The 27,909-nt window shown below is 40.4% G+C and overlaps 1 protein-coding gene across 1 annotated transcript in view; it reads right to left on the bottom strand.

Annotated features, from left to right (window-relative positions):
- TTC27 (tetratricopeptide repeat domain 27) overlaps nucleotides 1-27,909 on the bottom strand; it is a 1,013,239-nt gene that overhangs the window by 171,270 nt on the left and 814,060 nt on the right. Inside the window, exons 13-14 of the mRNA XM_053711856.1 lie at nucleotides 8,566-8,688; nucleotides 7,503-7,730 (exon numbers count right to left, since the gene is read on the bottom strand). Coding sequence (XP_053567831.1) covers nucleotides 7,503-7,730; nucleotides 8,566-8,688 — 351 coding nt within the window. The remainder of the gene's footprint in view (nucleotides 1-7,502; nucleotides 7,731-8,565; nucleotides 8,689-27,909) is intronic.

The following is a 27,909-nucleotide window of genomic DNA, read 5'->3' as shown; positions in this document are numbered from 1 at the left end:
GCCTCCAGTAATGTCAGCAATAATTTCCTTCAAGCCAGGCCCAAATAAGGTCTGCCCCTTGAAAGGAATGTTGAGTAATTTAGACTTTGAAGTCACGTCAGCTGACCAGGATTTAAGCCATAGCGCCCTACGCGCCTGGATGGCGAATCCGGAATTATTAGCCGTTAGTTTAGTCAAATGAACAATGGCATCAGAAACAAATGAGTCAGCTAGCTTAAGCGTTCTGAGCTTGTCAATAATTTCATTCAATGGAGCTGTCTGGATGGCCTCTTCCAGGGCCTCAAACCAGAATGCCGCCGCAGCAGTGACAGGCGCAATGCATGCAAGGGGCTGTAAAATAAAACCTTGTTGAATAAACATTTTCTTAAGGTAACCCTCCAATTTTTTATCCATTGGATCTGAAAAAGCAGAACTGTCCTCAACCGGGATAGTGGTACGCTTTGCTAAAGTAGAAACTGCTCCCTCCACCTTAGGGACCGTCTGCCATAAGTCCCGTGTTGTGGCGTCTATTGGAAACATTTTTCTAAATATAGGAGGTGGGGAAAAGGGCACACCGGGTCTATCCCACTCCTTGCTAATAATTTCTGTAAGCCTTTTAGGTATAGGAAAAACGTCAGTACACACCGGCACCGCATAGTATCTATCCAGCCTACACAATTTCTCTGGAATTGCAACTGTGTTACAGTCATTCAGAGCAGCTAATACCTCCCCAAGCAATACACGGAGGTTCTCAAGCTTAAATTTAAAATTAGAAATCTCTGAATCAGGTTTCCCCGAGTCAGAGATGTCACCCACAGACTGAAGCTCTCCGTCCTCATGTTCTGCATACTGTGACGCAGTATCAGACATGGCTCTAACAGCATTTGCGCGCTCTGTATCTCTCCTAACCCCAGAGCTATCGCGCTTGCCTCTTAATTCAGGCAATCTAGATAATACCTCTGACAGGGTATTATTCATGATTGCAGCCATGTCCTGCAAGGTAATCGCTATGGGCGTCCCTGATGTAATTGGCGCCATATTAGCGTGCGTCCCCTGAGCGGGAGGCGAAGGGTCTGACACGTGGGGAGAGTTAGTCGGCATAACTTCCCCCTCGACAGAACCCTCTGGTGATAATTCTTTTATAGATAAAGACTGATCTTTACTGTTTAAGGTGAAATCAATACATTTAGTACACATTCTCCTATGGGGCTCCACCATGGCTTTCAAACATAATGAACAAGTAGGTTCCTCTGTGTCAGACATGTTTAAACAGACTAGCAATGAGACTAGCAAGCTTGGAAAACACTTTAAAACAAGTTTACAAGCAATATAAAAAACGTTACTGCGCCTTTAAGAAACACAAATTTTCCCAAATTTTGAAGTAACAGTGAAAAAATGCAGTTACACTAACGAAATTTTGTATGTAATAAGTTAGCAGAGTATTGCACCCACTTGCAAATGGATGATTAACCCCTTAATAGCAAAAACGGAATAACAAATGACAAAAACGTTTTTTAAACAGTCACAACAACTGCCACAGCTCTACTGTGGCTTTTTACCTCCCTCAATACGACTTTTGAAGCCTTTTGAGCCCTTCAGAGAAGTCCTGGATCATGCAGGAAGAAGCTGAATATCTGTGTCTGTAATTTTTGCTGTGCAAAAAAACGCCAAAATAGGCCCCTCCCACTCATATTACAACAGTGGGAAGCCTCAGGGAACGGTTTCTAGGCAAAATTCAAGCCAGCCATGTGGAAAAAACTAGGCCCCAATAAGTTTTATCACCAAACATATGTAAAAAACGATTAAACATGCCAGCAAACGTTTTAAAATACACTTTTGCCTGATACCAGTCGCTATCACTGCATTTAAGGCTTTACTTACATTACTTCGGTATCAGCAGCATTTTCTAGATAATTCCATCCCTAGAAAAATATTTTAACTGCACATACCTTATTACAGGAAAACCTGCACGCTATTCCCCCTCTGAAGTTACCTCACTCCTCAGAATATGTGAGAACAGCAAAGGATCTTAGTTACTTCTGCTAAGATCATAGAAAACGCAGGCAGATTCTTCTTCTAAATACTGCCTGAGATAAACAGTACACTCCGGTACCATTTAAAAATAACAAACTTTTGATTGAAGAAATAAACTAAGTATAAAACACCACAGTCCTCTTACGACCTCCATCTTAGTTGAGAGTTGCAAGAGAATGACTGGATATGGCAGTGAGGGGAGGAGCTATATAGCAGCTCTGCTGTGGGTGATCCTCTTGCAACTTCCTGTTGGGAAGGAGAATATCCCACAAGTAATGGATGATCCGTGGACTGGATACACTTAACAAGAGAAATGACACATTTATACAGTGAATATATAATGTTAAGCATATAGTAATATTTCCCTCCTTTAAAAGGACAGTGTACTGTAAAATTTTACCCACTTGTTCTCAATGATCCATTTTACCTGCTGGAGTGTATTTAATTGTTTACAAAAAGTTCATTTAGCTTTGTTATTTTAAATAGTTATTCTCGATAAAACCACTGCCCAAACTAAAAATGTCTATACTGCTGTAATTGCTGTAGAAAAGCTATGTAAATAGGACCCATTAGAAGAAATCTACCTCCCAGCAGGGGTGGGAGAGAGAGACTAACCCCTTTTAAAGGGAGTTCCTACACCAGCTTTAAATACAAGGAACTCTTATCTGATTCTTAGCTGACTATACTGTCCCTTTAATACTTCAACTTCCCATGAACAATTCATATTATTCTCACAACTAAAGCACCATAACAGTGCAACTCCATTTATTAAAAACAAAAATAGGGAAATGTGATAAATGTCAAGTAAAATGCATCAGAATGTGGTGACTATGAGCCTTCCTTGTATTATAAATAGCCAGAAGCATTATTTAAGATTGTTGATTCAAACTGGGATTTTGTTCCTGGATGGAGATCAATTAATTTTTGCTTGTTCAATGGATAAAGCAAAGTTTACTAGATCACCACTGGACTGGAGGGGGTATGTGTGTACCACATTTTGTTTTTCATATGTCTGATGATGGAGGTGATATCCCAAAAACGTCAACACAATAAAGAAATAAGAGGACGATTTAAACCTCTCTGTAGATATCTATCTATATATATATATACTGTATATATATATATATATATATATATATATATATATAAGTAAAACTACATAAATACTATAGACAATTCCACATACACACTATATGCACATACACATCTATATATAATTAGTCTTCCAGTCTAGTAACCAAAAATTGTATACAGCCCCATATAAGTTACAGATCACTGTTTAACCAACAGAACACTTGGCCAATGTTAACAGCTTAAAGGGACATGAAACCCAACATTTTTCTTTCATGATTTAGATACAGCTTTCATTATTAAACAACTTTCCAATTTACTTATATAATTTGCTTCATTCTCTTGGTATCCTTTGTTGGAAAGCATATCTAGATAGGCTCAGGAGCTGGGAGCTAAGTGCTGATTGTTGTCTGTAAATATATGCCTCTTGTGATTGGCTTACCGATGTGTTCAGCTAGCTCCCTGTAGTGCATTGCTGCTCCTTCAAGAAAGGATACCAAGAGAATAAAGCAAAATTGATAATAGAAGTAAACTAGAAAAATGTTTGCAAATGTATGCTTTATCTAAATCATGAAAGAAAATGTTTGTGTTTCATGTCCCTTTAAAATAGAAGACGATAGTACAAAACCACATTGTTGGTCAACCTAAAGACATTTGGGTTTATCTCTCTGTTCTTATACCATAATTTAAGAAGTTGGGATTTGTTAAAGCAAACAGAACTGACTAGGAAATAAACAAGTTTAATAAGCCATAGCCAAACAGTTTCTTAGGTGGTTTCTAAAATTATACTGTATGAGGTTAGATAAATCAACAATACAGTAGTGTTGATACTAGGCTTAAGTTATACATACTCTTCATGCCAGAACAGATAGCCTATAACATATAATACTGCAGTTAAATGCATTCATTTACTATATAGTAAATAGTAGTATTAGTGGTTAACAAGTAACTGCATTTTGTAGTTCACAGAAAGTTAAAAATTCTATTTGGTAATTATTGATGAACATGCACTTTGTTTTGGTTTCTTTAAAGTCATTAAGAAAAACAAAAGCACAACACAAAGTAAATCTTAATAAGGTTATGATAATGTGTTAAAGACTTTATTTTTGCCTTGACTGAGCTACTAAAATTCGTCCATTCTTGGCAAAGATCAGCTTCAATTAAAAAGATTAAATGTAATGTCATATATGAAGGTTTATTGTAAGAATGAAGACTAAAACTAAATACATCTGACATCTATAAATTAGCCAGGCAAATATAGTGGTTTCTTACAAAACTAAATATTCCTGTAGTACATCCATTTATATTCATTCATGATTTTCAAATAAACACAGTGTTTCTCTGGCATTCCCATTTCTTCCAGTTGAACTGGGCTTCGGTAAATTATATGTTTTAAATAACTTTGTTGAGTCTTTTTAACATTATCAAAAGGCAAATAACATACTATATGTTCTATGCCACAAAGGTTTTCTATGAAGTTTGCAAGGACTGGATCCAGTATTTAATTAATTTAAAATATACTCAACACATTGACTTCTGGTGGGTAGCATCCCAAGATGGCTGCAATTCTATACAGCTCAGTGGAAAAACTTTAATAATGATCTTTTACAGCTAGTATCAAAAGCCATGAGCATCTCCTTTGAATGTTAGGCTGTTTGGGAACTATAGTGAGGAGTAAGGAACTACTACTACCCCAGAATCCATATTGAATTAACATGAGGGTTTTTTCTCTTCTACTGTTGTAGAGCTCTGAATCAGGACTCTGTATTTTGTAAACAGATAGTATCTAACTGGCTAAAGGGACACTGAACCCAATTTTTTTCTTTTGTGATTCAGATAGAGCATGTAATTTTAAGCAACTTTCTAATTTACTCCTAGTATTAAATTTTCTTCATTCTCTTGATATCTTTATTTGAAATGCAAGAATTTAAGTTTAGATGCCGGCCCAATTTTGATGAACAACAAAAATTGTTCTTGCTGATTGGTGGATAAATTCATCCACCAATAAAAATGTGATGTCCAGGGGGCGGGTCTGAACACCGACAAAGATGGCTGCTTTTAACTTGGCTGAATTTGGAAGCTAATGGATCCGTTGCCTATTGCTTCTCAGGCATATATTCCAAGTCCTAAATTACAGTCGATTTGTAGATTAAGATTCAAAGAACGGATTTATGTGTGTTTGACTTTGAATTCCAGCTAAGCAGACCGGAATAGATGAGGACCGCAGCGGAGGCCTAGTAACAGACCTGGCTCCTCATATACCCTCCCAGAGTCCTGATATGTCAGGAGTAACAGCCGTATGAGCTGTCTCGATTTATTGCAATCTTTCTAAACAGAACCGTTACCATTTACTCTACAGTGTAAACTACTTCCTACCATGGAAAAGAAAATAGAGGAGGCACTGCTAGTTCCGCTAGACGACCATTATCAAAAACAGCACTGGCTACTTGAGAACTGTTTTAAGGGGAGAATAGACTATAGAGAGAACTGTGGGGAGATGATAGAAACTGCCTCTCATCCCGGCGAGTTCACTGTTATGGAGGCTGAAGTCCAGTGCAATGTAGGAGCGCATTCATCTTTTACCCTGAGCCCTGCAGCAAACCTCGATATAGAGGGAACAAAGGTGATAACGGATGGCAGTGGCAAAAATACGATCTACCCTGAGGAATCCCCACGATTTGTACTCACCTACCCGCTGCAAATTGGGTCTATGACAGGAGACGTGTCAGTAATGCCGCCTCCCACATGGGACGTCTGTGTGGTAGCCGAGGACGGCGCTCGGAAGAGCAACATATGGGACATGGATCCAGCTACTCTGGGGCTCTTTGATCTCCAATGGAAAGTTCCTTCCATTCGCCCATACACAGTTTTAGCTGGGATTAGAGGCATCACGGGTATGGATCTCTTCTATACTTCTGGAAACTGGAGTTTTGGGGCTGCGGGTCGCAGGCAGGGGAGAGATCACTGGACCTGGGAGTCTTTGTGCTTAGGACTGAGTGCCTGGGACAGCGTTGTTCTTGCTGTGAGACAAGGCGTGGGCTGAGATGGTTCTGAGTCCCGGGACTAAATTTAATACCCAAGTCTTGAGACCAGTTACCCTGACCCGGGACTATACAAAAGGACTGTAAATGTAATAGGACATCTTATTTTGGAAAAGGGGATTGCTATACTCGTTGACAAGGACATATATCTGATGTTGGCACCGATCGTATATGACATCCTATTGACAGGTCTGATGTTGCTGGACTTTATCAATATAGAGCCATCGCTGTATGTAGCAGTTAATTTCAGAAAAACCTCATACAACACGTCAACCTCTACCTAATAGCGAATTACATATATAACGCTATTGTTTATAATATACAAAAAAGTGTATGTGCATACTTAATTTATATGGAGCTTAGTACCATGATTTCTTTGAGCTCATGTGAATTTCAGCGATCCAGTATAAACACCCAAGTGACAAGGGATAGAACTGATGCATTCTACTATACAATTGTATGTTCCTTGCACACTTTCATGCATAGAAATATATCCCCCTATGTTTCCAACTGTTATTTCCACCCTCGTCCCCAAGGCCCCCAAACACCCCTTAACCTTTCTTTCTCGTTTGAGAACTAACAATTTATGGTACCACTATCAATGTGATATATATATGCCCACAGCCTTTATGTATTTTTCTAGTTATAGAATAAATAATAGGAAATTCTAGTAGTCTACTGGGCCCAATAGATACAAGTTGTACTTAATGGTACTCTCTGAAAATTTTAAAGAGGTTCTGTTTCTTCTTATCCTTTTCTAAAATAGAAAATGAGGTCTGGTTCATGAGATCCAAAAGTGGTCTCCTTTGATCAAATCACCCCCCTGTAGGTTTGTTCTAGGGTTGTGAGGACCAAAAGTGCCCTCTAGTGTCATTTGGGTAGGGGTATATTGTTAGGCATACAAGTTGTACAGTATTTTTGTTGAATTGACTTTGTAGTCTGTGTTGTGTACTTTACACCATTTCTTTTTTATGTTTTGTTGTCTTTTGATATTTGTATGTCCTAACTTGCACCTCAAATAAAAATCATATTAAAAAAAAAATAAAAAAATAAAAAAAAATGTGCTGTCCAGAGTTCTGAACCAAAAAAAGCTTAGATGCCTTCTTTTTCAAATAAAGATAGCAAGAGAACGAAGAAAAAATGATAATAGGAGTTCAGTGTCCCTTTATGCTAAGATTAAGCTTATAACATTGCTTTTCTTGTACACTAAAGAATATCTACACTCAAAATACTGCATTTCTTAGAGTTCAGTTTTAACATTCAATGCCTTAATCATTTGTTCTTTTTAATTATATTTAGATTTAGTACATTAAACCAAGTTGTTTGAAATAGTGCTCGTCCACACATACCACTGTATGCACACATACTGTCACTAACCTGCATGGGATTGATCTGAACAGATTTCTCAAAGCAATCCACGCATTGTTGGAATTCCTTATTACGGAGATGGAGTAGACCCTTAGAGCGTTGGGCGCGAGCACTGCGATGCTTGGACAACTCCCAGGCTTTGTCATAGTACTGATGATCTCGCAATACATCTCCCAGCAGACAATAGAGATGAGGAGTCTCCTCCTTCTCTAGTTCTCGCCTCAGAATGTCTTCAGCCTAATAAAAAAACAAAATAGTGTACTTCTATTATGAATGTTTTTGATGATTAGGAGAATTGTTTCTTGTTTGCATCCTTAATTTACATTTTGTTTTAAGAATTCTCAACAATACAAAATTCTCAAGTGACGCGTCTTATATAAAACCTTCCCATCAATTTCATAAGCTATAGCCAATACTTCTCATGATCAAGCTATTACTTTATCTTTTGCATTGCTAAACATAAATTTGAAATATCTGTATTTAGAACAACCTAAAAAACTCAAGTGATGTTGTCACCAATCCATTAAAGACCAGAATCATATAATACATTAGAATACAAACATTTAACTACGTCAAATTACTTCAGCAATCTTTAGGCCTTTATGTCAAACTGGTTAAAGACAGTCAAGGGCTTTAAGGACCAAATGGACGTACATATTCCAGTGCAGATAGATTAATGATCTGTGCGTTATCTTTAGAAAATCAAGGCTATTACTCAAAGCCCAGGTCATAGTTCATGCACAAGAAACCAATCAGCTCCTGTCTTGTACTGCACCTCAAAGACCCCTGGACCAATTAGGGAAGCTGTAGCATTAATATTACATTAATGGCAAAAAGAAAAACGCATTCCTTAAAGTGTTAATGAAGAAAGTTGATAATCGCCAAGTGAATCAACCTCTTCACAACGTACAAACTCAATTCTGATGACTTAAATATGTTAAGTACATTTTTCATCTGTAATATTTTCTTACAGATTTCATAGCAAATACTTGTAGAATTTTCCAGGAACATAAAAAAATACGATTAAGTATGGAACACTGAGGTAGTAAAATTAATTACATGATGTCCTTACCTTTCCATGCTGTCCTGCTCTTTCATAACAAATGACAGCATCTTCCCACATTTCCAATTTCTCGAAAATCTGCAGAGCAGAGTTGGTGCAGCCCATGTCAAACAACAAGCTTGCAAGTTGTCGCTTTAAAGAAAACAAAAGCACATGGCTTATGTAAGTGGACACTTAAAAAATCAACAAACATAATTTACAATATGAAGTATTAAAGGGACATGAAACCCAAAATTTTTATTTCAAGATTTAGATACAGCATATAATTTTAAACAACTTTCCAATTTATTTCTATTCTCAAATTTGCTCCATTTTCTTGATATACCTTATTGAAGGAGCAGCAATGCACTACTATGAACTAGCTGAACACATCTGTAAGCCAATGAAAAAAGGCATATATGATCAGCCACCAATAAGCAGCTTCCAGCTTCTGAGCCTACATAGGTATTCTTTTCATCAAAGAATACCAAGAGAACTAAGGATATTAGATACTAAAAGTAAATTGGAAAGTTGTTTCAAATTGCATTTTCTATCTGAATCATTAAAACATGTTTCTGGGTTTCATGTCCCTTAAATCTAAAGTGACATAAAAGTTCAAAAATAAAAAACCTCTAATGTGTTAGAGCAATTTATTATTACACTATTCCTTGCATATAACTAAGTTTTTAACCCCTGCAACTATACATAAAGGGTGCTTATCAGCTGTTCAATGGCTCCCAATATGCATGTTCATCATTGGAGTGATCACAATGCAAACAATAGCACCATTCATGTATCTGGAAAAGAGAGCATTGGATCCAAACAGATAAAGGAAAATTCACCTATATGGACAATATTGACATCAGTGATCACAATCCACCTGGTCTAAAGTTCTCGACTAAATATCAAAATGGACATATCAAGTTCAACAGCCAAAGGCGTTTGATAGCTGTTCATCACCCACAGATGGCAAACACATATGAGCCAACGGTCTGCTCAAGCTTGGACCAGAAAAAACGAGATGCAGTAGCCTATGCCAACAACAGAAACGGCTCCTTTGGATGAAGATAGATTTGCACCAAATAATACATTATACTTAAAGTGATAGTAAATCCTAGCATTTGTGAAACGCTAGGATTTACCAGTGGAACAAATAAAGGGAACTTAAAAAATACTTCATGCTGGAAGTTCCTTTATTTGTCTGAAGTGCTTGCCGCTCTGAGCTCCTCAGGCAGCCCACAGCAGAACACTATTTTGCTGTGAGGTGACGTTTCAACCTCTTAGCCAATAGCCGTGTGGGACCATGCCAGATAGCTAGCACGCTATTGGCCAAGATTACCTCACAGTAAAATTGCGTTCTGCCGTGGGCTGCCTAAGGCGCTCAGCACGGCGAATGCTTCAGACAAATAAAGGAGCTTTTAGCATGAAGTATTTTATTTACAATCACTTTAATTTATTATCATCCTTAATGTGAAAATATAAAAACATGAATAAAACATATCTACAATATATTGACAGTTGCAACATAATGTATAAATGGTACTCTATCCAATTGCAAAAACACACACATGGACTACATAAACCCACTATAAAAGGAAGTGTCACACATAGGGGCTATGTTGCATGTGGGCAAAGTTGTCAATATTTCTGATTGGCTGTGGAGGGGATAGCGATGTGACCTGAGGTAAAAAGAGCACAAATCTGCAATTTTAGATGTGCCTGGTTGTTTTGGCAGTTGTAAAGCTTGGCTGTGTTTTACTAAAGTAGATAGTGATCTCTTTCATAAAACAAAACCAAATAATAAAAAAAAAAATCACTTTTATCAGTACTGAAAAAGAAAATTGAAAAGACTAGAATTGACCCCATAGTTAATGTCATCTACAGAGCAGCAATGTACTACTGGGACTAGCTGAACATATCCGGTGAACCAATGACAAGAGACGTGTGTAACCGCCAAACACCAGCTAGCACCCAGTAATGTATTGAGGCTTTTGAGCTTACCTAGGTAAGCTTTTCAACAACTGATACCAAAAGAAGAAGGTAAATTTGATAATAGAAGTAAATTGAAAGTTTGTTAAAATTGCATGTTCTATCTAAACCATAAAATTTAAGTTTGACTTTCATGTCCCTTTAATAACAAAATGTATGCTTATCTGATAAATTTCCTTCTTTTCGGGCATGGAGAGTCCACAACTTCATTTCAATTACTAGTGGGATATTCAACTCCTGGTCACTTCCCTTACCCATAATCCCCAGTCATTCAGTTGAAGAAAAATAGAAAAGGAAGGAACACAAGGGTATAGAGGTGCCTGAGGATTACTCAAAAAAACTGCCGAATTAAAATTGAAAGAGGGCGGGTTCGTGTATTCTCCTGGAAAGAAATTTTTTTATCAGGTAAGCATACATTTTGCTTTCTTTCCTATGGCATGGAGAGACCACAACTTCATTCCAATTACTAGAGGAAACCAATACCCAAGATAGAGGACACAGAATGAAAAGGGAGAGAGAACAAGGCAGGCGGACCTAAACAGAAGGCACCCCTGCATGAAGAACCTTTCTCCCAAAAGAAGCCTCAGCAGAGGCAAAAGTATCAAATTTGTAGTATTTGGAAAAAGTATGCAAAGAAGACCTTGTTGCCGCCTTGCAAATCTGCTCCACAAAAGCTTCATTTTTGAAAGCCCAGGAAGAGGAGACAGCCCTAGTGGAATGAGACGTAATTATCTCAGGAGGCTGCTGTGCAGCTGTCTCATAAGATAAACGAATAATACGTCTTAACCAGCGGGAAAGGGTAGTAGAAGTGGCCTTCTGACCTTTACACTTTCCAGAGAAAACAACAAAAAGGGCAGAAGATTGCCGAAAATCTTTAGTTGCTTGAAGGTAAAATTTTAGAGCATGCACAACATCCAGGTTATGCAAAAGACGTTCATTATGGGAAGAAGGATTAGGACAAAAAGAAGGAACAACATTTCCTGATTAATGTTTTGATCCGACACAACCATAGAGAGAAAACCCAACTTAGTATGAAAGACCGCCTTATCTGCATGAAAAATAAGGTACAGGGAATCACACTGCAGAGCCGAAAGCTCAGAAACTCTGCGAGCGGAAGAAATAGCAAGAAGAAACAAAACCTTCCAAGATAATAATTTTATATCAACAACATGCATCGGCTCAAACAGAGCCTGCTGCAAAACTTTAAGAACGAGGTTAAGGCTCCAAGGAGGAGCAACAGGATTAAACACAGGCCTGATTCTGACCAGGGCCTGAAAATCTGGCAAATCTGCCAGACGTTTGTGCAAAAGAATAGACATTGCAGAAATCTGACCCTTCAGAGTACTGACTGAAGATAAAATGCGGGGAATCCTCACCCGGTTCCAGGAGAAACCCTTAGATTTGCACCAATAAAAGGTATTTACGCCATACCTTATGGTAAATCTTGCGAGTAACAGGTTTACGTGCCTGAAGCATGGTATCAATGACAGCCTCAGAAAAACCACTTCTAGTCAAAACTAGGCGTTCAATCTCCAAGCACTCAGCTTCAGAGAATCCAGATTTGGATGGAGGAATCGACCCTGAAGTAGAAGGTCCTTCCTCAGAGGTAACCTCCAAAATGGAAGAGATGACATCTTCACTAGATCCGCGAACCAGATACTGCAAAACCATGCAGGAGCTATTAGAATTACAGATGCTCTCTCCTGTTTTATACGAGCAATGTGTAAGGGTTAACTGACTTTGCCTGTTATTGTTACTGTTTCTTTAACTGAACCTGCCTATTTAAGGCACCTCCTCCCAGCTTCTATAGCTGGTTAATTGAGTTTCTCATGAACACTACGCCGCAACAGGCTCTCTGTTGTTCCTGCCTATTATCTAACTACTGTGTCAGTTTTCCTTTCAGCTATCTACTTGTTCCTGGAGGTCAACTATTTATTTGCTGATTCCCCTCAAGCACGGACTTCAACTACTGAGCAATTCCTGTGCATTCCTACCTGCTGCACTGGCAACTAACACAGTTATCTACAGCTCTCAGGAGACACAGCCTTCTGACAATTACGTCATCAGCTGCAGCCGAGAGCTCCGCTCTGCTTCTCTCACACAAGCAGCTCCAGAGACGCCGGACTGTTCTCTCCTCTCCCCAGCTCAGAGGTAGCCACGCATAACACCAGGTCAGAGTTTATCTATCCGATCTCACTGATTGCTATAAATAGTTTGAACTGTCTGCATAGTGCTCTGTGTTATTACTGGGAACGCTGTATACATCCTGCCTATCGTACCTCATTAACTGTTGTGACTCTTAGCTAACATTTAAGTAGATTCCAGCCACCTGCCTTGGAGATTCAATGTTTACTTAAACTCTGTGAGCATAAGTATTCTGCTGGCACATATTAACACACAAAAGGCAACCTTACTAATAACTTGGTTTCCTATTGTGTAACAAAACCTCTAGAAAGTATGACAAGGTGCTATATTTACTTCTAATCCATTCTAAACTATAGCAACAGCTTCCAGATTCCTCCTGAATCTTACACAATGACTCATGGAAGGAGAGCCAACGGAGGAAACAGGTATGCCAGAGAGAAGATCCAAGGAACTGCTAGAGTGCCTATCAGAGCGGCCTGAGGATCTCTTGACCTTCAACCATACTTTGGGAGCTTGGCGTTTTGACGAGACGCCATCAGATCCAACTCCGGAACCCCCCACCTGAGGGTTAACTTTGAGAACACTTCCCGATGAAGAGCCCACTCCCTGGGATGAAAGTCTGTTTGCTCAGAAAATCCGCCTCACAGTTGTCCACCCCTGGAATGTGGATAGTAGATAGTAGACAATCGTGAGCTTCAGCACACTGCAGAATGCGAGTCACCTCCTTCATAGCCAAGGAACTCCAACTGGTGGTTGATGTAAGCCACTGAGGTGATGTTGTTCGACTGGAATCTGATAAACCGGACTAAAGATAAATGAGGCCACGCTGTCAAGGCATTGAAGATTGCTCTCAACTCCCGATTGCTCTCAAGGCCCTGAGCTTTTAGAGAGCCTCAAACTGTTCCCCTGCCTAACAGGCTTGCGTTCGTAGTCACAATAACCCAAGAAGGTGTCAGGGAGCAAGTGCCTAGAGACAGATGTTCCTGTGAAATCCACCACAAGAGACAGTCTCTTGTTAGGGGATCCAGATCTATCCTCTGCAAGAGATCTGAATGGTCTCCGTTCCATTAATTGAGCATGCAAACAAACAAATTGGAAATGCTTGTCCAGACAGGCAAACCTTAGAAACTGGTGATCCCTGTGAATGGGAACATGTAGATATGCATCCTTCAGGTCTATGGTAGTTTCCATCTTGAAGGACGATACCCTGAAGAATTTGTTGAGGCACTTTAGGTCTATAATGGGACGGAAATTTCCCTCCTTTATGCGAACCACAAAGAGATTTGAATGGAATCCTTGTCCCTGTTCCTCTACAGGAACTGGAACAATTACTGCCAGGGAGGATAGTTCCTCTACGCAGTTTAAGAAGGCCTCCCTCTTTACTTGCTTTGTGGATAGTCTTGACAGGAGAAATCTGCCCCTTGGAGGTCAAGACTTGAATCCTATTCTGTAACTCCGGGATCCTATGTCCACAGCCCACAGCCCATGGATCTGGGACATTGCGTATTCAAGATTGCTGAAAAAGAGAAAGTGCCCCCCACGTGAACCAACATTGGATCGGGGGCAGGCCCTTCATGCTGATTTAGAATCAGTGGAAGGTTTCTTGTTTTGCTTCCCCTTATTCCAAGGCTGACTGGACCTCAAAGAGGTCTTTGATTGCTCTGGTTTGGAAGAAGAGGAGGAAGACTTTGGTCCTTTAAAGTTACGAAAGAAGTGAAAATTAGAATTCTGGCGAGCCTTAGGTCTATTCTTCTTGTCCTGAGGTAGGAAAGATCCCTTTCCAGCTGTAATTTCAGAAATGATTTCTGCCAGACCAGGACCAAATAAAGTTTTACCTTATAAGGTAAAGACAAAAAAAATTGAAGTTACATCAGCCGACCAGGATTTTAACCACAGAGCTCTGCGAGCTATAACAGTGAAGCTAGACATCTTAGCTCCCAGTCTAATTACCTACATGCTAGCATCGCAGATAAAGGTATTGGCCAGTTTAAGAGTTTTGATCCTATCTTGAATCTCCGCTATCGTAGTCTCTTCTGATATCAGATCAGACAAGGCATCGCACCAATAAGATGCTGCTCCCGCAACCATAGCAATACTTGCCGCAGGTTTCCACTGTAATCCTTGATGGATGTACATCTTTTTTAAGTAAGCCTTTAGCTTACTATCCATGGGATCCTTAAAGGAACAACTATCCTCTATAGGAATGGTAGTTATTTTAGCTAGAGTAGAGATAGCTCCTTCTACTTTAGGTAGTAATAAGGACGACTCCTCTGTAGTTAAAATCCAAATTTATTAGGCATACAGGATCAGACAAAAGACCACAACGTTTCGGGGTCAATACCCCTTAATCATGTATTGACCCTGAAACATTGTGGTCTTTTGTCTGATCCTGTATGCCTAATAAATTTGGATTTTAACTACAGAGGAGTCGTCCTTATTACTACTTGGATTATTATTATTGAGTGTGGCAGTCACTCCAAGGATCCCTCTTTTGGATTGTGCTCTGTGCTGGACTATATTACTAGTACTCCTTCTACTTTAGGCACAGTGCGCCATGAGTCACGAATGGAGTCAGCAACAGGAAACATCTTTTTAAAAACAGTGGAAGGGGAAAAATGAACCCCTGGTTTATCCCATTCCTGAACTATAATTTCAGTCATCAGGTCTGGAACAAGAAAAACATCCACAGATGAGGGAGAATCATAAACTCTATTAAGTTTAGTAGACTTTTTAGGGTTGACAGCAACTGAAGGTTTGGAGTCATCCAAAATAGCTAGAACCTTCTTCAGAAGCAACCGGAGATGTTCAAGATTAAATCTGAAATTAACTTCTTCCGTTTCTGAAGAATTTTCGCCCATCATGTCAGAGTCTGAAATTTCACTTTCAGAAGCTACCTTCAGACATTTGAGAAAGGCTGACCAGAGCAGATTTAGAAGGGTCAGAAACCTTACTAGCAGAAATATGTTTAGATTTCCTCTTACGCTTACCCGAAGTAGGGAAAGCAGATAAATCTGCAGACACCACAGAAGTTATCTGCGCAGCAAAATCTCCTGGTAAATAAACCCCCCCCCCAGAAGGTTGAAAGGAACCGCAGGGCACTGCATATGAAACTACCATAGCTTGGGACATCTGAGGAGAAAAGCTGAAGCATATCCTGAACAGCATTGTTCTGAAAGACATATGGCTCAGAAGGGAGTAATTTGTCTTTACATTTTAAGGTCTTAGATAAGCAAGTGGCGCAGAATTGCACAAGGGGTACAACTTGAGCCTCCAGACAAAGCAAACATTTGTCAAAGGAAATAGATGTATTTTGGTCCATAATAACAGAGCTGATTCCCAAATTAATAAATATATAACATTTTAACATCACCAATACGGTATATAAAAAAGTCACTGTTTGCAGCAAAAAGGAAAAAACAGAATTTATGCTTACCTGATAAATTACTTTCTCTTGTGATGTATCGAGTCCACAGATTCATCCTTTACTTGTGGGATATTCTCCTTCCCAACAGGAAGTGGCAAAGAGAGCACACAGCAGAGCTGTCCATATAGCTCCCCCTCTAGCTCCACCCCCCAGTCATTCCACCGAAGGATAGGAAGAAAAAGGAGAAACCATAGGGTGCAGTGGTGACTGTAGTTTAAACAAAAACACTACCTGACTTAATAGCCAGGGCGGGCCGTGGACTCGATACATCACAAGAGAAAGTAATTTATCAGGTAAGCATAAATTCTGTTTTCTCTTGTAAGATTTATCGACTCCACAGATTCATCCTTTACTTGTGGGATACCAATACCAAAGCTTTAGGACACGGATGAAGGGAGGGAACAAGACAGGTACCTTAAACGGAAGGCACCACTGCTTGTAAAACCTTTCTCCCAAAAATAGCCTCAGAAGAAGCAAAAGTATCGAATTTGTAAAATTTGGAAAAAGTATGCAGCGAAGACCAAGTCGCTGCCTTACAAATCTGTTCAACAGAAGCCTCATTTTTAAAAGCCCATGTGGAAGCCACTGCTCTGGTAGAATGAGCAGTAATTGTTTCTGGAGGCTGCTGGCCAGCAGTCTCATAGGCCAAACGGATGATGCTGTTCAGCCAAAAGGAAAGAGAGGTAGCAGTCGCCTTCTGACCTCTCCTCTTACCAGAATAGATAACAAACAAGGAAGATGTTTGTCTGAAATCCTTAGTTGCTTGTAAATAAAACTTTAAAGCACGAACCACATCAAGATTGTGTAACAGACGTTCCTTCTTCGAAGACGGATTAGGACACAGAGAAGGAACAACAATTTCCTGGTTAATATTCTTATTAGACACAACCTTAGGAAGAAAACCGGGTTTGGTACGCAAAACTACCTTATCTGCATGGAAAACCAGGTAAGGTGAATCACACTGTAAAGCAGATAACTCTGAAACTCTTCGAGCAGAAGAGATAGCTACCAAAAACAAAACTTTCCAAGATAAAAGCTTAATATCTATGGAATGTAAAGGTTCAAACGGAACCCCTTGCAGAACTGAAAGAACTAAATTCAGATTCCATGGCGAAGCCACAGGTCTATAAACAGGCTTGATTCTGACTAAAGCCTGACTAAACGTTTGAACGTCTGGTACAAGAATAGACAAAGCAGATATCTGTCCTTTTAAGGAACTAGCTGATAATCCTTTCTCCAATCCTTCTTGGATAAAGGACAATATCCTGGGAATCCTAATCTTACTCCATGAGTAACCTTTGGATTCACACCAAAAAATATATTTTCGCCAAATCTTATGGTAGATTTTCCTGGTGACAGGCTTTCTAGCCTGAATCAGGGTATCTATAACCGACTCAGAGAAACCACGCTTTGATAGAATTAGGCGTTGAATCTCCAGTCAGACGCAGAGAAATTCGATTTGGATGCTTGAAAGGACCTTGTATTAGAAGGTCCTGCCTCACTGGTAGTGTCCATGGTGGGACAGATGACATGTCCACTAGGTCTGCATAACAGGTCCTGCGTGGCCACGCAGGCGCTATCAGAACCACCAAAGCCCTCTCCTGCTTGATTCTGGAAACCAGACGAGGGAGGAGAGGAAACGGTGGAAAAACATAGGCCAGATTGAAGGACCAAGGCGCTGCTAGAGCATCTATCAGCACCACCTGGGGATCCCGGGACCTGGACCCATAAAGAGGAAGTTTGGTGTTCTGACGAGACGCCATCAGATCCAATTCTGGAGTGCCCCATAGCTGAGTCAGCTGGGCAAATACCTCCGGGTGGAGTTCCCACTCCCCCGGGTGAAAAGTCTGATGACTTAGAAAATCCGCCTCCCAGTTGTCTACTCCTGGGATGTGAATTGCTGAGAGATGGCAGGAGTGATCCTCCGCCCACCTGATTATTTTGGTTACCTCCATCATTGCTAGGGAACTCCTTGTTCCCCCTTGATGATTGACGTAAGCTACAGTCGTGATGTTGTCCGACTGAAATCCGATGAATTTGGCCGCAGCTAGCTGAGGCCATGCCTGAAGCGCGTTGAATATCGCCCTCAGTTCCAGAATGTTTATCGGGAGAAGAGCTTCTTCCCAAGACCATAAGCCCTGAGCTTTCAGGGAGTCCCAGACTACACCCCAGCCCAACAGACTGGCGTCGGTCGTTACGATGATCCACTCTGGTCTGTGGAAACACATTCCCTGAGACAGGTGATCCTGAGACAACCACCAGAGAAGAGAATCTCTGGTCCCCTGGTCCAGCTGTATTTGAGGAGACAAATCTGCATAATCCCCATTCCACTGTTTGAGCATGCATAGTTGCAGTGGTCTGAGGTGTATCCGTGCAAAAGGGACTATGTCCATTGCCGCTACCATTAGTCCGATTGTCTCCATGCACTGAGCTACAGATGGCCGAGGAATGGAATGAAGGACTCGGCAAGTGGTCAAGAGTTTTAACTTTCTGACCTCCGTCAGAAATATTTTCATATCTACCGAGTCTATCAGTGTTCCTAGGAAGGAAACTCTTGTGAGGGGGGAGAGAGAACTCTTTTTGATATTCACCTTCCAACCGTGAGACCTCAGAAAGGCCAATACGATTTCCGTGTGAGACTTGGCTCTTTGGAAAGTCGACGCCTGAATTAGGATGTCGTCTAGATAAGGCGCCACTGCTATGCCCCGTGGTCTTAGAACCGCCAGGAGGGACTCTAGCACCTTTGTGAAAATTCTGGGAGCAGTGGCCAACCCAAAAGGAAGAGCCACAAACTGGTAATGCTTGTCCAGAAAGGCAAACCTGAGAAACTGGTGATGATCTTTGTGGATAGGAATGTGCAGATACGCATCCTTTAAATTCACGGTGGTCATATATTGACCCTCCTGGATCATTGGTAAGATTGTCCGAATGGTCTCAATCTTGAATGATGGGACTCTGAGGAATTTGTTTAGAATTTTGAGATCCAGGATTGGTCTGAAAATTCCTTCTTTCTTTGGAACCACAAACAGGTTTGAGTAAAAACCCAGCCCTTGTTCCGCAATTGGAACTGGGTGGATCACTCTCATTGTATGTAGGTCTTCTACACAGCGTAAGAACGCCTCTTTCTTTGGTCTGTAGACAGACGAGAAATGTGGAACCTTCCCCTTGGAGGGGAGTCCTTGAATTCTAGAAGATATCCCTGGTATACAATCTCTAAGGCCAGGGATCATGTACATCTCTTGCCCAGGCCTGAGTGAAGAGAGTCTGCCCCCTACTAGATCCGGTCCCGGATCTGGGACTACCCCATCATGCTGTCTTGGAGGCAGCTGCAGGCTTCTTGGCCTGTTTACCCTTGTTCCAGTCCTGGTAAGGTTTCCAGGCTGCCCTGGGTTGTGAAGCGTTACCCTCTTGCTTTGCAGCAGGGGAGGATGAAGCGAGACCGCTCCTGAAATTCCGAAAGGAACTAAAATTATTTTGTTTGTTCTTTGTCTTGAAGGACTTGTCCTGGGGGAGAGCATGGCTTTTTCCCCCAGTGATTTCTGAAATAATCTCTTTCAATTCAGGCCCGAAGAGGGTCTTTCCTTTGAAAGGGATCTTCAATAGTTTGGATTTTGACGACACATCGGCCGACCAGGACTTTAGCCATAGCGCCCTACGCGCTAAAATTGCGAAACCTGAGTTCTTTGCCGCTAACTTAGCTAGTTGGAAAGCGGCATCTGTGATAAAAGAATTAGCCAGCTTAAGATCCTTAATTCTGTTCATAATGTCCTCATATGAGGTCTCCGTCTGGAGCGCATCTTCCAGCGCCTCGAACCAGAAAGCAGCTGCAGTGGTTACAGAAACAATGCACGCAATAGGTTGGAGAAGAAAACCTTGTTGAACAAAACTTTTCTTAAGTAAACCCTCTAATTTTTTATCCATAGGGTCTTTAAAAGCACAACTGTCTTCAATTGGTATAGTTGTGCATTTAGCAAGTGAAGAAACAGCCCCCTCCACCTTAGGGACCGTCTGCCACGAGTCCCGCATGGGGTTAGATATGGGGAACATCTTCTTAAAAACAGGAGGGGGAACGAAGGGAATACCTGGTCTATCCCACTCCCTAGTAACAATATCCGCAATCCTCTTAGGGACCGGGAACACATCAGTGTAAACAGGAACTTCTAGGTACTTGTCCATTTTACACAATTTCTCTGGAACCACCATAGGGTCGCAGTCATCCAGAGTAACTAATACCTCCCTGAGCAATAAGCGGAGGTGTTCTAGTTTAAATTTAAAAGCCAACGTATCTGAATCTGTCTGAGGAGAATCCTTTCCTGAATCCGAAATTTCTCCCTCAGACAGCACATCCCTTGCCCCCACTTCAGAGTGTTGTGAGGGTATATCGGATACGGCTACTAAAGCGTCAGAATGCTCAGTATCTGTTCTTAAAACAGAGCTATCACGCTTTTCAGGTAACACGGGCAGTTTAGATAAGAACACTGATAGGGTATTATTCATAACTGCCGCCAAGTCTTGAAAGGTAAAAGAGTTAGACGCACTAGAGGTGCTCGGCGTCGCTTGAGCGGGCGTAACTGGTTGTGACACTTGGGGAGAGGTTGACGGGCTAACCTCGTTACCTTCTGTCTGAGAATCATCTTGGGCCACATTTTTAAGTGCAACAATATGTTCTTTAAAGTGTATAGACATATCAGTACAAGTGGGACACATTCTGAGAGGGGGTTCCACCATGGCTTCTCAACACATTGAACAAGGATTTTCCTTGGTGTCAGACATGTTTAACAGACTAGTAGTAATACAAACAGGCTTGGAAATCACTTTAATCAAGTAAAAACACACTTTGAAAAAAACGTTACTGTGCCTTTAAGAGATAAAAAAGGCACACAATTTTGCAAAACAGTGAAAAAATGCAGCAAACTTTTCGACATTTTTACAGTATGTACCTAAAGCATTAGTAAGATTGCACCACTAGCAATAAAAACGATTAACCCCTTAATGCCCAAACCGGATCGACAGAAGCCAAAAAACAAGGGTTAAAAAAACTTTAGCACCTTGCCACAGCTCTGCTGTGGCCCTACCTGCCCTTAGGAAACAGATTTGTGGGGAAAAAGCTTCTTATAGGCCCTCAAACTGCAGCAGGACCCTCCATGTGAAAACAGCCTGAACTTCTAGTCAATATAACTGCGCATCTGAGGCGCGAAATTAGGCCCCTCCCACCTCACTCCGGTGCTTGTGAGGCCTAAAGAAACACTCCCAAGTGTTTTAGTAATAGCCATGTGGGTAACAACCCCTGAAAGAAACCCAAAGGAACCTTTAAAGTGTCTCAAAAAAACATAATTTATGTAAGAACTTACCTGATAAATTTATTTCTTTCATATTAGCAAGAGTCCATGAGCTAGTGACGTATGGGATATACATTCCTACCAGGAGGGGCAAAGTTTCCCAAACCTCAAAATGCCTACAAATACACCCCTCACCACACCCACAAATCAGTTTAACGAATAGCCAAGAAGTGGGGTGATAAGAAAAAAGTGCGAAAGCATATAAAATAAGGAATTGGAATAATTGTGCTTTATACAAAAAAATCATAACCACCACAAAAAAGGGCGGGCCTCATGGACTCTTGCTAATATGAAAGAAATTAATTTATCAGGTAAGTTCTTACATAAATTATGTTTTCTTTCATGTAATTAGCAAGAGTCCATGAGCTAGTGACGTATGGGATAATGACTACCCAAGATGTGGATCTTTCCACGCAAGAGTCACTAGAGAGGGAGAGATAAAATAAAGACAGCCAATTCCTGTTGAAAATAATCCACACCCAAAATAAAGTTTAATGAAAAACATAAACAGAAGATTCAAACTGAAACCGCTGCCTGAAGTACTTTTCTACCAAAAACTGCTTCAGAAGAAGAAAATACATCAAAATGGTAGAATTTAGTAAAAGTATGCAAAGAGGACCAAGTTGCTGCTTTGCAAATCTGATCAACCGAAGCTTCATTCCTAAACGCCCAGGAAGTAGAAACTGACCTAGTAGAATGAGCTGTAATCCTTTGAGGCGGAGTTTTACCCGACTCGACATAGGCATGATGAATTAAAGATTTCAACCAAGATGCCAAAGAAATGGCAGAAGCTTTCTGGCCTTTTCTAGAACCGGAAAATATAACAAATAGACTAGAAGTCTTTCGGAAAGACTTAGTAACTTCAACATAATATTTCAAAGCTCTAACAACATCCAAAGAATGCAACGATTTCTCCTTAGAATTCTTAGGATTAGGACATAATGAGGGAACCACATTTTCTCTACTAATGTTGTTGGAATTCACAACCTTAGGTAAAAATTCAAAAGAAGTTCGCAACACCGCCTTATCCTGATGAAAAATCAGAAAAGGAGACTCGCAAGAAAGAGCAGATAATTCAGAGACTCTTCTGGCAGAAGAGATCGCCAAAAGGAACAAAACTTTCCAAGAAAGTAATTTAATGTCCAATGAATGCATGGGTTCAAAAGGAGGAGCTTGAAGAGCCCCCAGAACCAAATTCAAACTCCAAGGAGGAGAAATTGACTTAATGACAGGTTTTATACGAACCAAAGCTTGTACAAAAAAAAGAATATCAGGAAGATTAGCAATCTTTCTGTATAAAAGAACAGAAAGAGCAGAGATTTGTCCTTTCAAAGAATTTGCGGATAAACCTTTATCTAAACCATCCTGAAGAAACTGTAAAATTCTCGGAATTCTAAAAGAATGCCAAGAAAAATGATGAGAAAGACACCAAGAAATATAAGTCTTCCAGACTCTATAATATATCTCTCTAGATACAGATTTACGAGCCTGTAACATAGTATTAATCACAGAGTCAGAGAAACCTCTTTGACTAAGAATCAAGCGTTCAATCTCCATACCTTTAAATTTAAGGATTTGAGATCTTGATGGAAAAAAGGACCTTGCGACAGAAGGTCTGGTCTTAGCGGAAGAGTCCACGGATGGCAAGAGGCCATCCGGACAAGATCCGCATACCAAAACCTGTGAGGCCATGCCGGAGCTACCAGCAGAACAAACGAGCATTCCTTCAGAATCTTGGAGATTACTCTTGGAAGAAGAACTAGAGGCGGAAAGATATAGGCAGGATGATACTTCCAAGGAAGTGATAATGCATCCACTGCTTCCGCCTGAGGATCCCGGGATCTGGACAGATACCTGGGAAGTTTCTTGTTTAGATGAGACGCCATCAGATCTATTTCTGGAAGTTCCCACATTTGAACAATCTGAAGAAATACCTCTGGGTGAAGAGACCATTTGCCCGGATGCAACGTTTGGCGACAGATAATCCGCTTCCCAATTGTCTATACCTGGGATATGAACCGCAGAGATTAGACAGGAGCTGGATTCCGCCCAAACCAGAATTCGAGATACTTCTTTCATAGCCAGAGGACTGTGAGTCCCTCCTTGATGATTGATGTATGCCACAGTTGTGACATTGTCTGTCTGAAAACAAATGAACGATTCTCTCTTCAGAAGAGGCCAAGACTGAAGAGCTCTGAAAATTGCACGGAGTTCCAAAATATTGATCGGTAATCTCACCTCCTGAGATTCCTTGTGCCGTCAGAGATCCCCACACAGCTCCCCAACCTGTAAGACTTGCATCTGTTGAAATTACAGTCCAGGTCGGAAGAACAAAAGAAGCCCCCTGAATTAAACGATGGTGATCTGTCCACCATGTTAGAGAGTGTCGTACAATCGGTTTTAAAGATATTAATTGAGATATCTTTGTGTAATCCCTGCACCATTAATTCAGCATACAGAGCTGAAGAGGTCGCATGTGAAAACGAGCAAGGGGGATCGCGTCCGATGCAGCAGTCATAAGACCTAGAATTTCCATGCATAAGGCTACCGAAGGGAATGATTGTGACTGAAGGTTTCGACAAGCTGAAATCAATTTTAGACGTCTCTTGTCTGTCAAAGACAGAGTCATGGACACTGAATCTATCTGGAAACCCAGAAAGGTTACCCTTGTCTGAGGAATCAATGAACTTTTTAGTGAATTGATCCTCCAACCATGATCTTGAAGAAACAACACAAGTCGATTCGTATGAGATTCTGCTAAATGTAAAGACTGAGCAAGTACCAAGATATCGTCCAAATAAGGAAATACCACAATACCCTGTTCTCTGATTACAGACAGAAGGGCACCGAGAACCTTTGTAAAAATTCTTGGAGCTGTAGCTAGGCCAAACGGCAGAGCCACAAACTGGTAATGCTTGTCCAGAAAAGAGAATCTCAGGAACTGATAATGATCTGGATGAATCGGAATATGCAGATATGCATCCTGTAAATCTATTGTGGACATATAATATCCTTGCTGAACAAAAGGCAAGATAGTCCTTACAGTTACCATTTTGAACGTTGGTATCCTTACATAACGATTCAATATTTTTAGATCCAGAACTGGTCTGAAGGAATTCTCCTTCTTTGGTACAATGAAGAGATTCGAATAAAACCCCAGCCCCTGTTCCAGAACTGGAACTGGCATAATTACTCCAACTAACTCTAGATCTGAAACACATTTCAGAAATGCTTGAGCTTTTACTGGATTTATTGGGACACGGGAAAGAAAAAATCTCTTTGCAGGAGGTCTTATCTTGAAACCAATTCTGTACCCTTCTGAAACAATGTTCTGAATCCAAAGATTGTGAACAGAATTGATCCAAATTTCTTTGAAAAAACGTAACCTGCCCCCTACCAGCTGAGCTGGAATGAGGGCCGCACCTTCATGTGGACTTAGAAGCTGGCTTTGCTTTTCTAGAAGGCTTGGATTTATTCCAGACTGGAGATGGTTTCCAAACTGAACCTGCTCCTGAGGATGAAGGATCAGGTTTTTGTTCTTTGTTGAAACGAAAGGAACGAAAACGATTATTAGCCCTGTTTTTACCCTTAGATTTTTTATCCTGTGGTAAAAAAGTTCCTTTCCCACCAGTAACAGTTGAGATAATAGAATCCAACTGAGAACCAAATAATTTGTTACCCTGGAAAGAAATGGAAAGTAGAGTCGATTTAGAAGACATATCAGCATTCCAAGTTTTAAGCCATAAAGCTCTTCTAGCTAAAATAGCTAGAGACATAAACCTGACATCAACTCTGATAATATCAAAAATGGCATCACAGATAAAATTATTAGCATGTTGAAGAAGAAGAATAATATTATGAGAATCATGATCTGTTACTTGTTGCGCTAAAGTTTCCAACCAAAAAGTTGAAGCTGCAGCAACATCAGCCAAAGATATAGCAGGTCTAAGAAGATTACCTGAACACAGATAAGCTTTTCTTAGAAAGGATTCAATTTTCCTATCTAAAGGATCCTTAAACGAAGTACCATCTGACGTAGGAATAGTAGTACGTTTAGCAAGGGTAGAAATAGCCCCATCAACTTTAGGGATTTTGTCCCAAAATTCTAATCTGTCAGACGTCACAGGATATAATTGCTTAAAACGTTTAGAAGGAGTAAATGAATTACCCAAATTATTCCATTCTCTGGAAATTACTTCAGAAATAGCACCAGGAACAGGAAAAACTTCTGGAATAACCACAGGAGATTTAAAGACCTTATCTAAACGTTTAGATTTAGTATCAAGAGGACCAGAATCCTCAATTTCTAAAGCAATTAGTACTTCTTTAAGTAAAGAACGAATAAATTCCATTTTAAATAAATATGAAGATTTATCAGCATCAACCTCTGAGACAGAATCCTCTGAACCAGAAGAGTCATTAGAATCAGAATGATGATGTTCATTTAAAAATTCATCTGTGTAAAGAGAAGTTTTAAAAGATTTTTTATGTTTACTAGAAGGAGGAATAACAGACATAGCCTTCTTGATGGATTCAGAAACAAAATCTCTTATGTTATCAGGAACATTCTGAACATTAGATGTTGATGGAACTGCAACAGGTAATGGTACATTACTAAAGGAAATATTATCTGCATTAACAAGTTTGTCATGACAATTAATACAAACAACAGCTGGAGGAACAGCTACCAAAAGTTTACAGCAGATACACTTAGCTTTGGTAGTTCCAGCACCAGACAGCGATTTTCCTGAAGTATCTTCTGACTCAGATGCAATGTGAGACATCTTGCAATATGTAAGAGAGAAAACAACATATAAAGCAAAATTGATCAAATTCCTTAAATGACAGTTTCAGGAATGGGAAAAAATGCCAAGGAACAAGCTTCTAGCAACCAGAAGCAAAGAAAAATGAGACTTAAATAATGTGGAGACAAAAGCGACGCCCATATTTTTTTTTAGCGCCAAATAAGACGCCCACATTATTTGGCGCCTAAATGACGCAACTTCCGGCGACACGTATGACGCCGGAAACAGAAAAGATTTTTTGCGCCAAAAAAGTCTGCGCCAAGAATGACGCAATAAAATGAAGCATTTTCAGCCCCCGCGAGCCTAACAGCCCACAGGGAAAAAAGTCAAATTTTTAAGGTAAGAAAAAAAAAATTGATTCAAGTGCATAATCCCAAATATGAAACTGACTGTCTGAAAATAAGGAATGTTGAACATCCTGAGTCAAGGCAAATAAATGTTTGAATACATATATTTAGAACTTTATTAAAAAAGTGCCCAACCATAGCTTAGAGTGTCACAGAAAATAAGACTTACTTACCCCAGGACACTCATCTACATGTTTGTAGAAAGCCAAACCAGTACTGAAACGAAAATCAGCAGAGCTAATGGTATATATATATAAGAGTATATCGTCGATCTGAAAAGGGAGGTAAGAGATGAATCTCTACGACCGATAACAGAGAACCTATGAAATAGACCCCGTAGAAGGAGATCATTGAATTCAAACAGGCAATACTCTCCTCACATCCCTCTGACATTCACTGCACGCTGAGAGGAAAACCGGGCTCCAACCTGCTGCGGAGCGCATATCAACGTAGAATCTAGCACAAACTTACTTCACCACCTCCATAGGAGGCAAAGTTTGTAAAACTGATTTGTGGGTGTGGTGAGGGGTGTATTTGTAGGCATTTTGAGGTTTGGGAAACTTTGCCCCTCCTGGTAGGAATGTATATCCCATACGTCACTAGCTCATGGACTCTTGCTAATTCCATGAAAGAAACAATATTTTCAATAAAAACCGTTTGCCCTGAAGTAGTGTTAACCAGCATAAACTAGCCCTGTTATGTAAGCTTGAAATTCCATACTTAGTCTCTGAATACAGCTTACCCTTCCCTCATGGGGATATTAACAGTCTTTTCTAGCATTATCACAGTCTTGTCCAGAAATAAATGACTGAACATACCTTATTGCAGCCTAACCTGCAAACCGTTCCCCCCAACTGAAGTTCTCTTGTACTCCTCAGTCCTGTGTGAGAACAGCAGTGGATTTTAGTTACAATATGCTAAAATCATCTTCCTCCCTGCAGAAATCTTCATCTCCTTTCTGCTAGAGAGTAAATAGTACACACCGGTACCATTTAAAATAACAAACTCTTGTTTGTAGAAAATAAAAACTACAATTCTAACACCACATTCACTTTACCCTTCCGATTGCTTAGAGCCGGCAAAGAGAATGACTGGGGGGTGGAGCTAGAGGAGGAGCTATATGGACAGCTCTGCTGTGTGCTCTCTTTGCCACTTCCTGTTGGGAAGGAGAATATCCCACAAGTAAAGTATGAATCCGTGGACTCGATACATCTTACAAGAGAAAAGTGTTTTAACAAAGATTTCCTCACTCCTCTATACCTCAGCTTAGCTGAGGAGTCTTACTGCACCAGAACTGGAGCTCACTAGAAAATTGCAAAGGAGAC

The sequence above is a fragment of the Bombina bombina genome, chromosome 4 (genome assembly GCF_027579735.1).
Source record: "Bombina bombina isolate aBomBom1 chromosome 4, aBomBom1.pri, whole genome shotgun sequence".
Lineage (NCBI taxonomy): Eukaryota > Metazoa > Chordata > Amphibia > Anura > Bombinatoridae > Bombina > Bombina bombina.
Note: the sequence above shows the minus strand (reverse complement) of the source record. Positions and strands in the feature narration are given on the sequence as shown.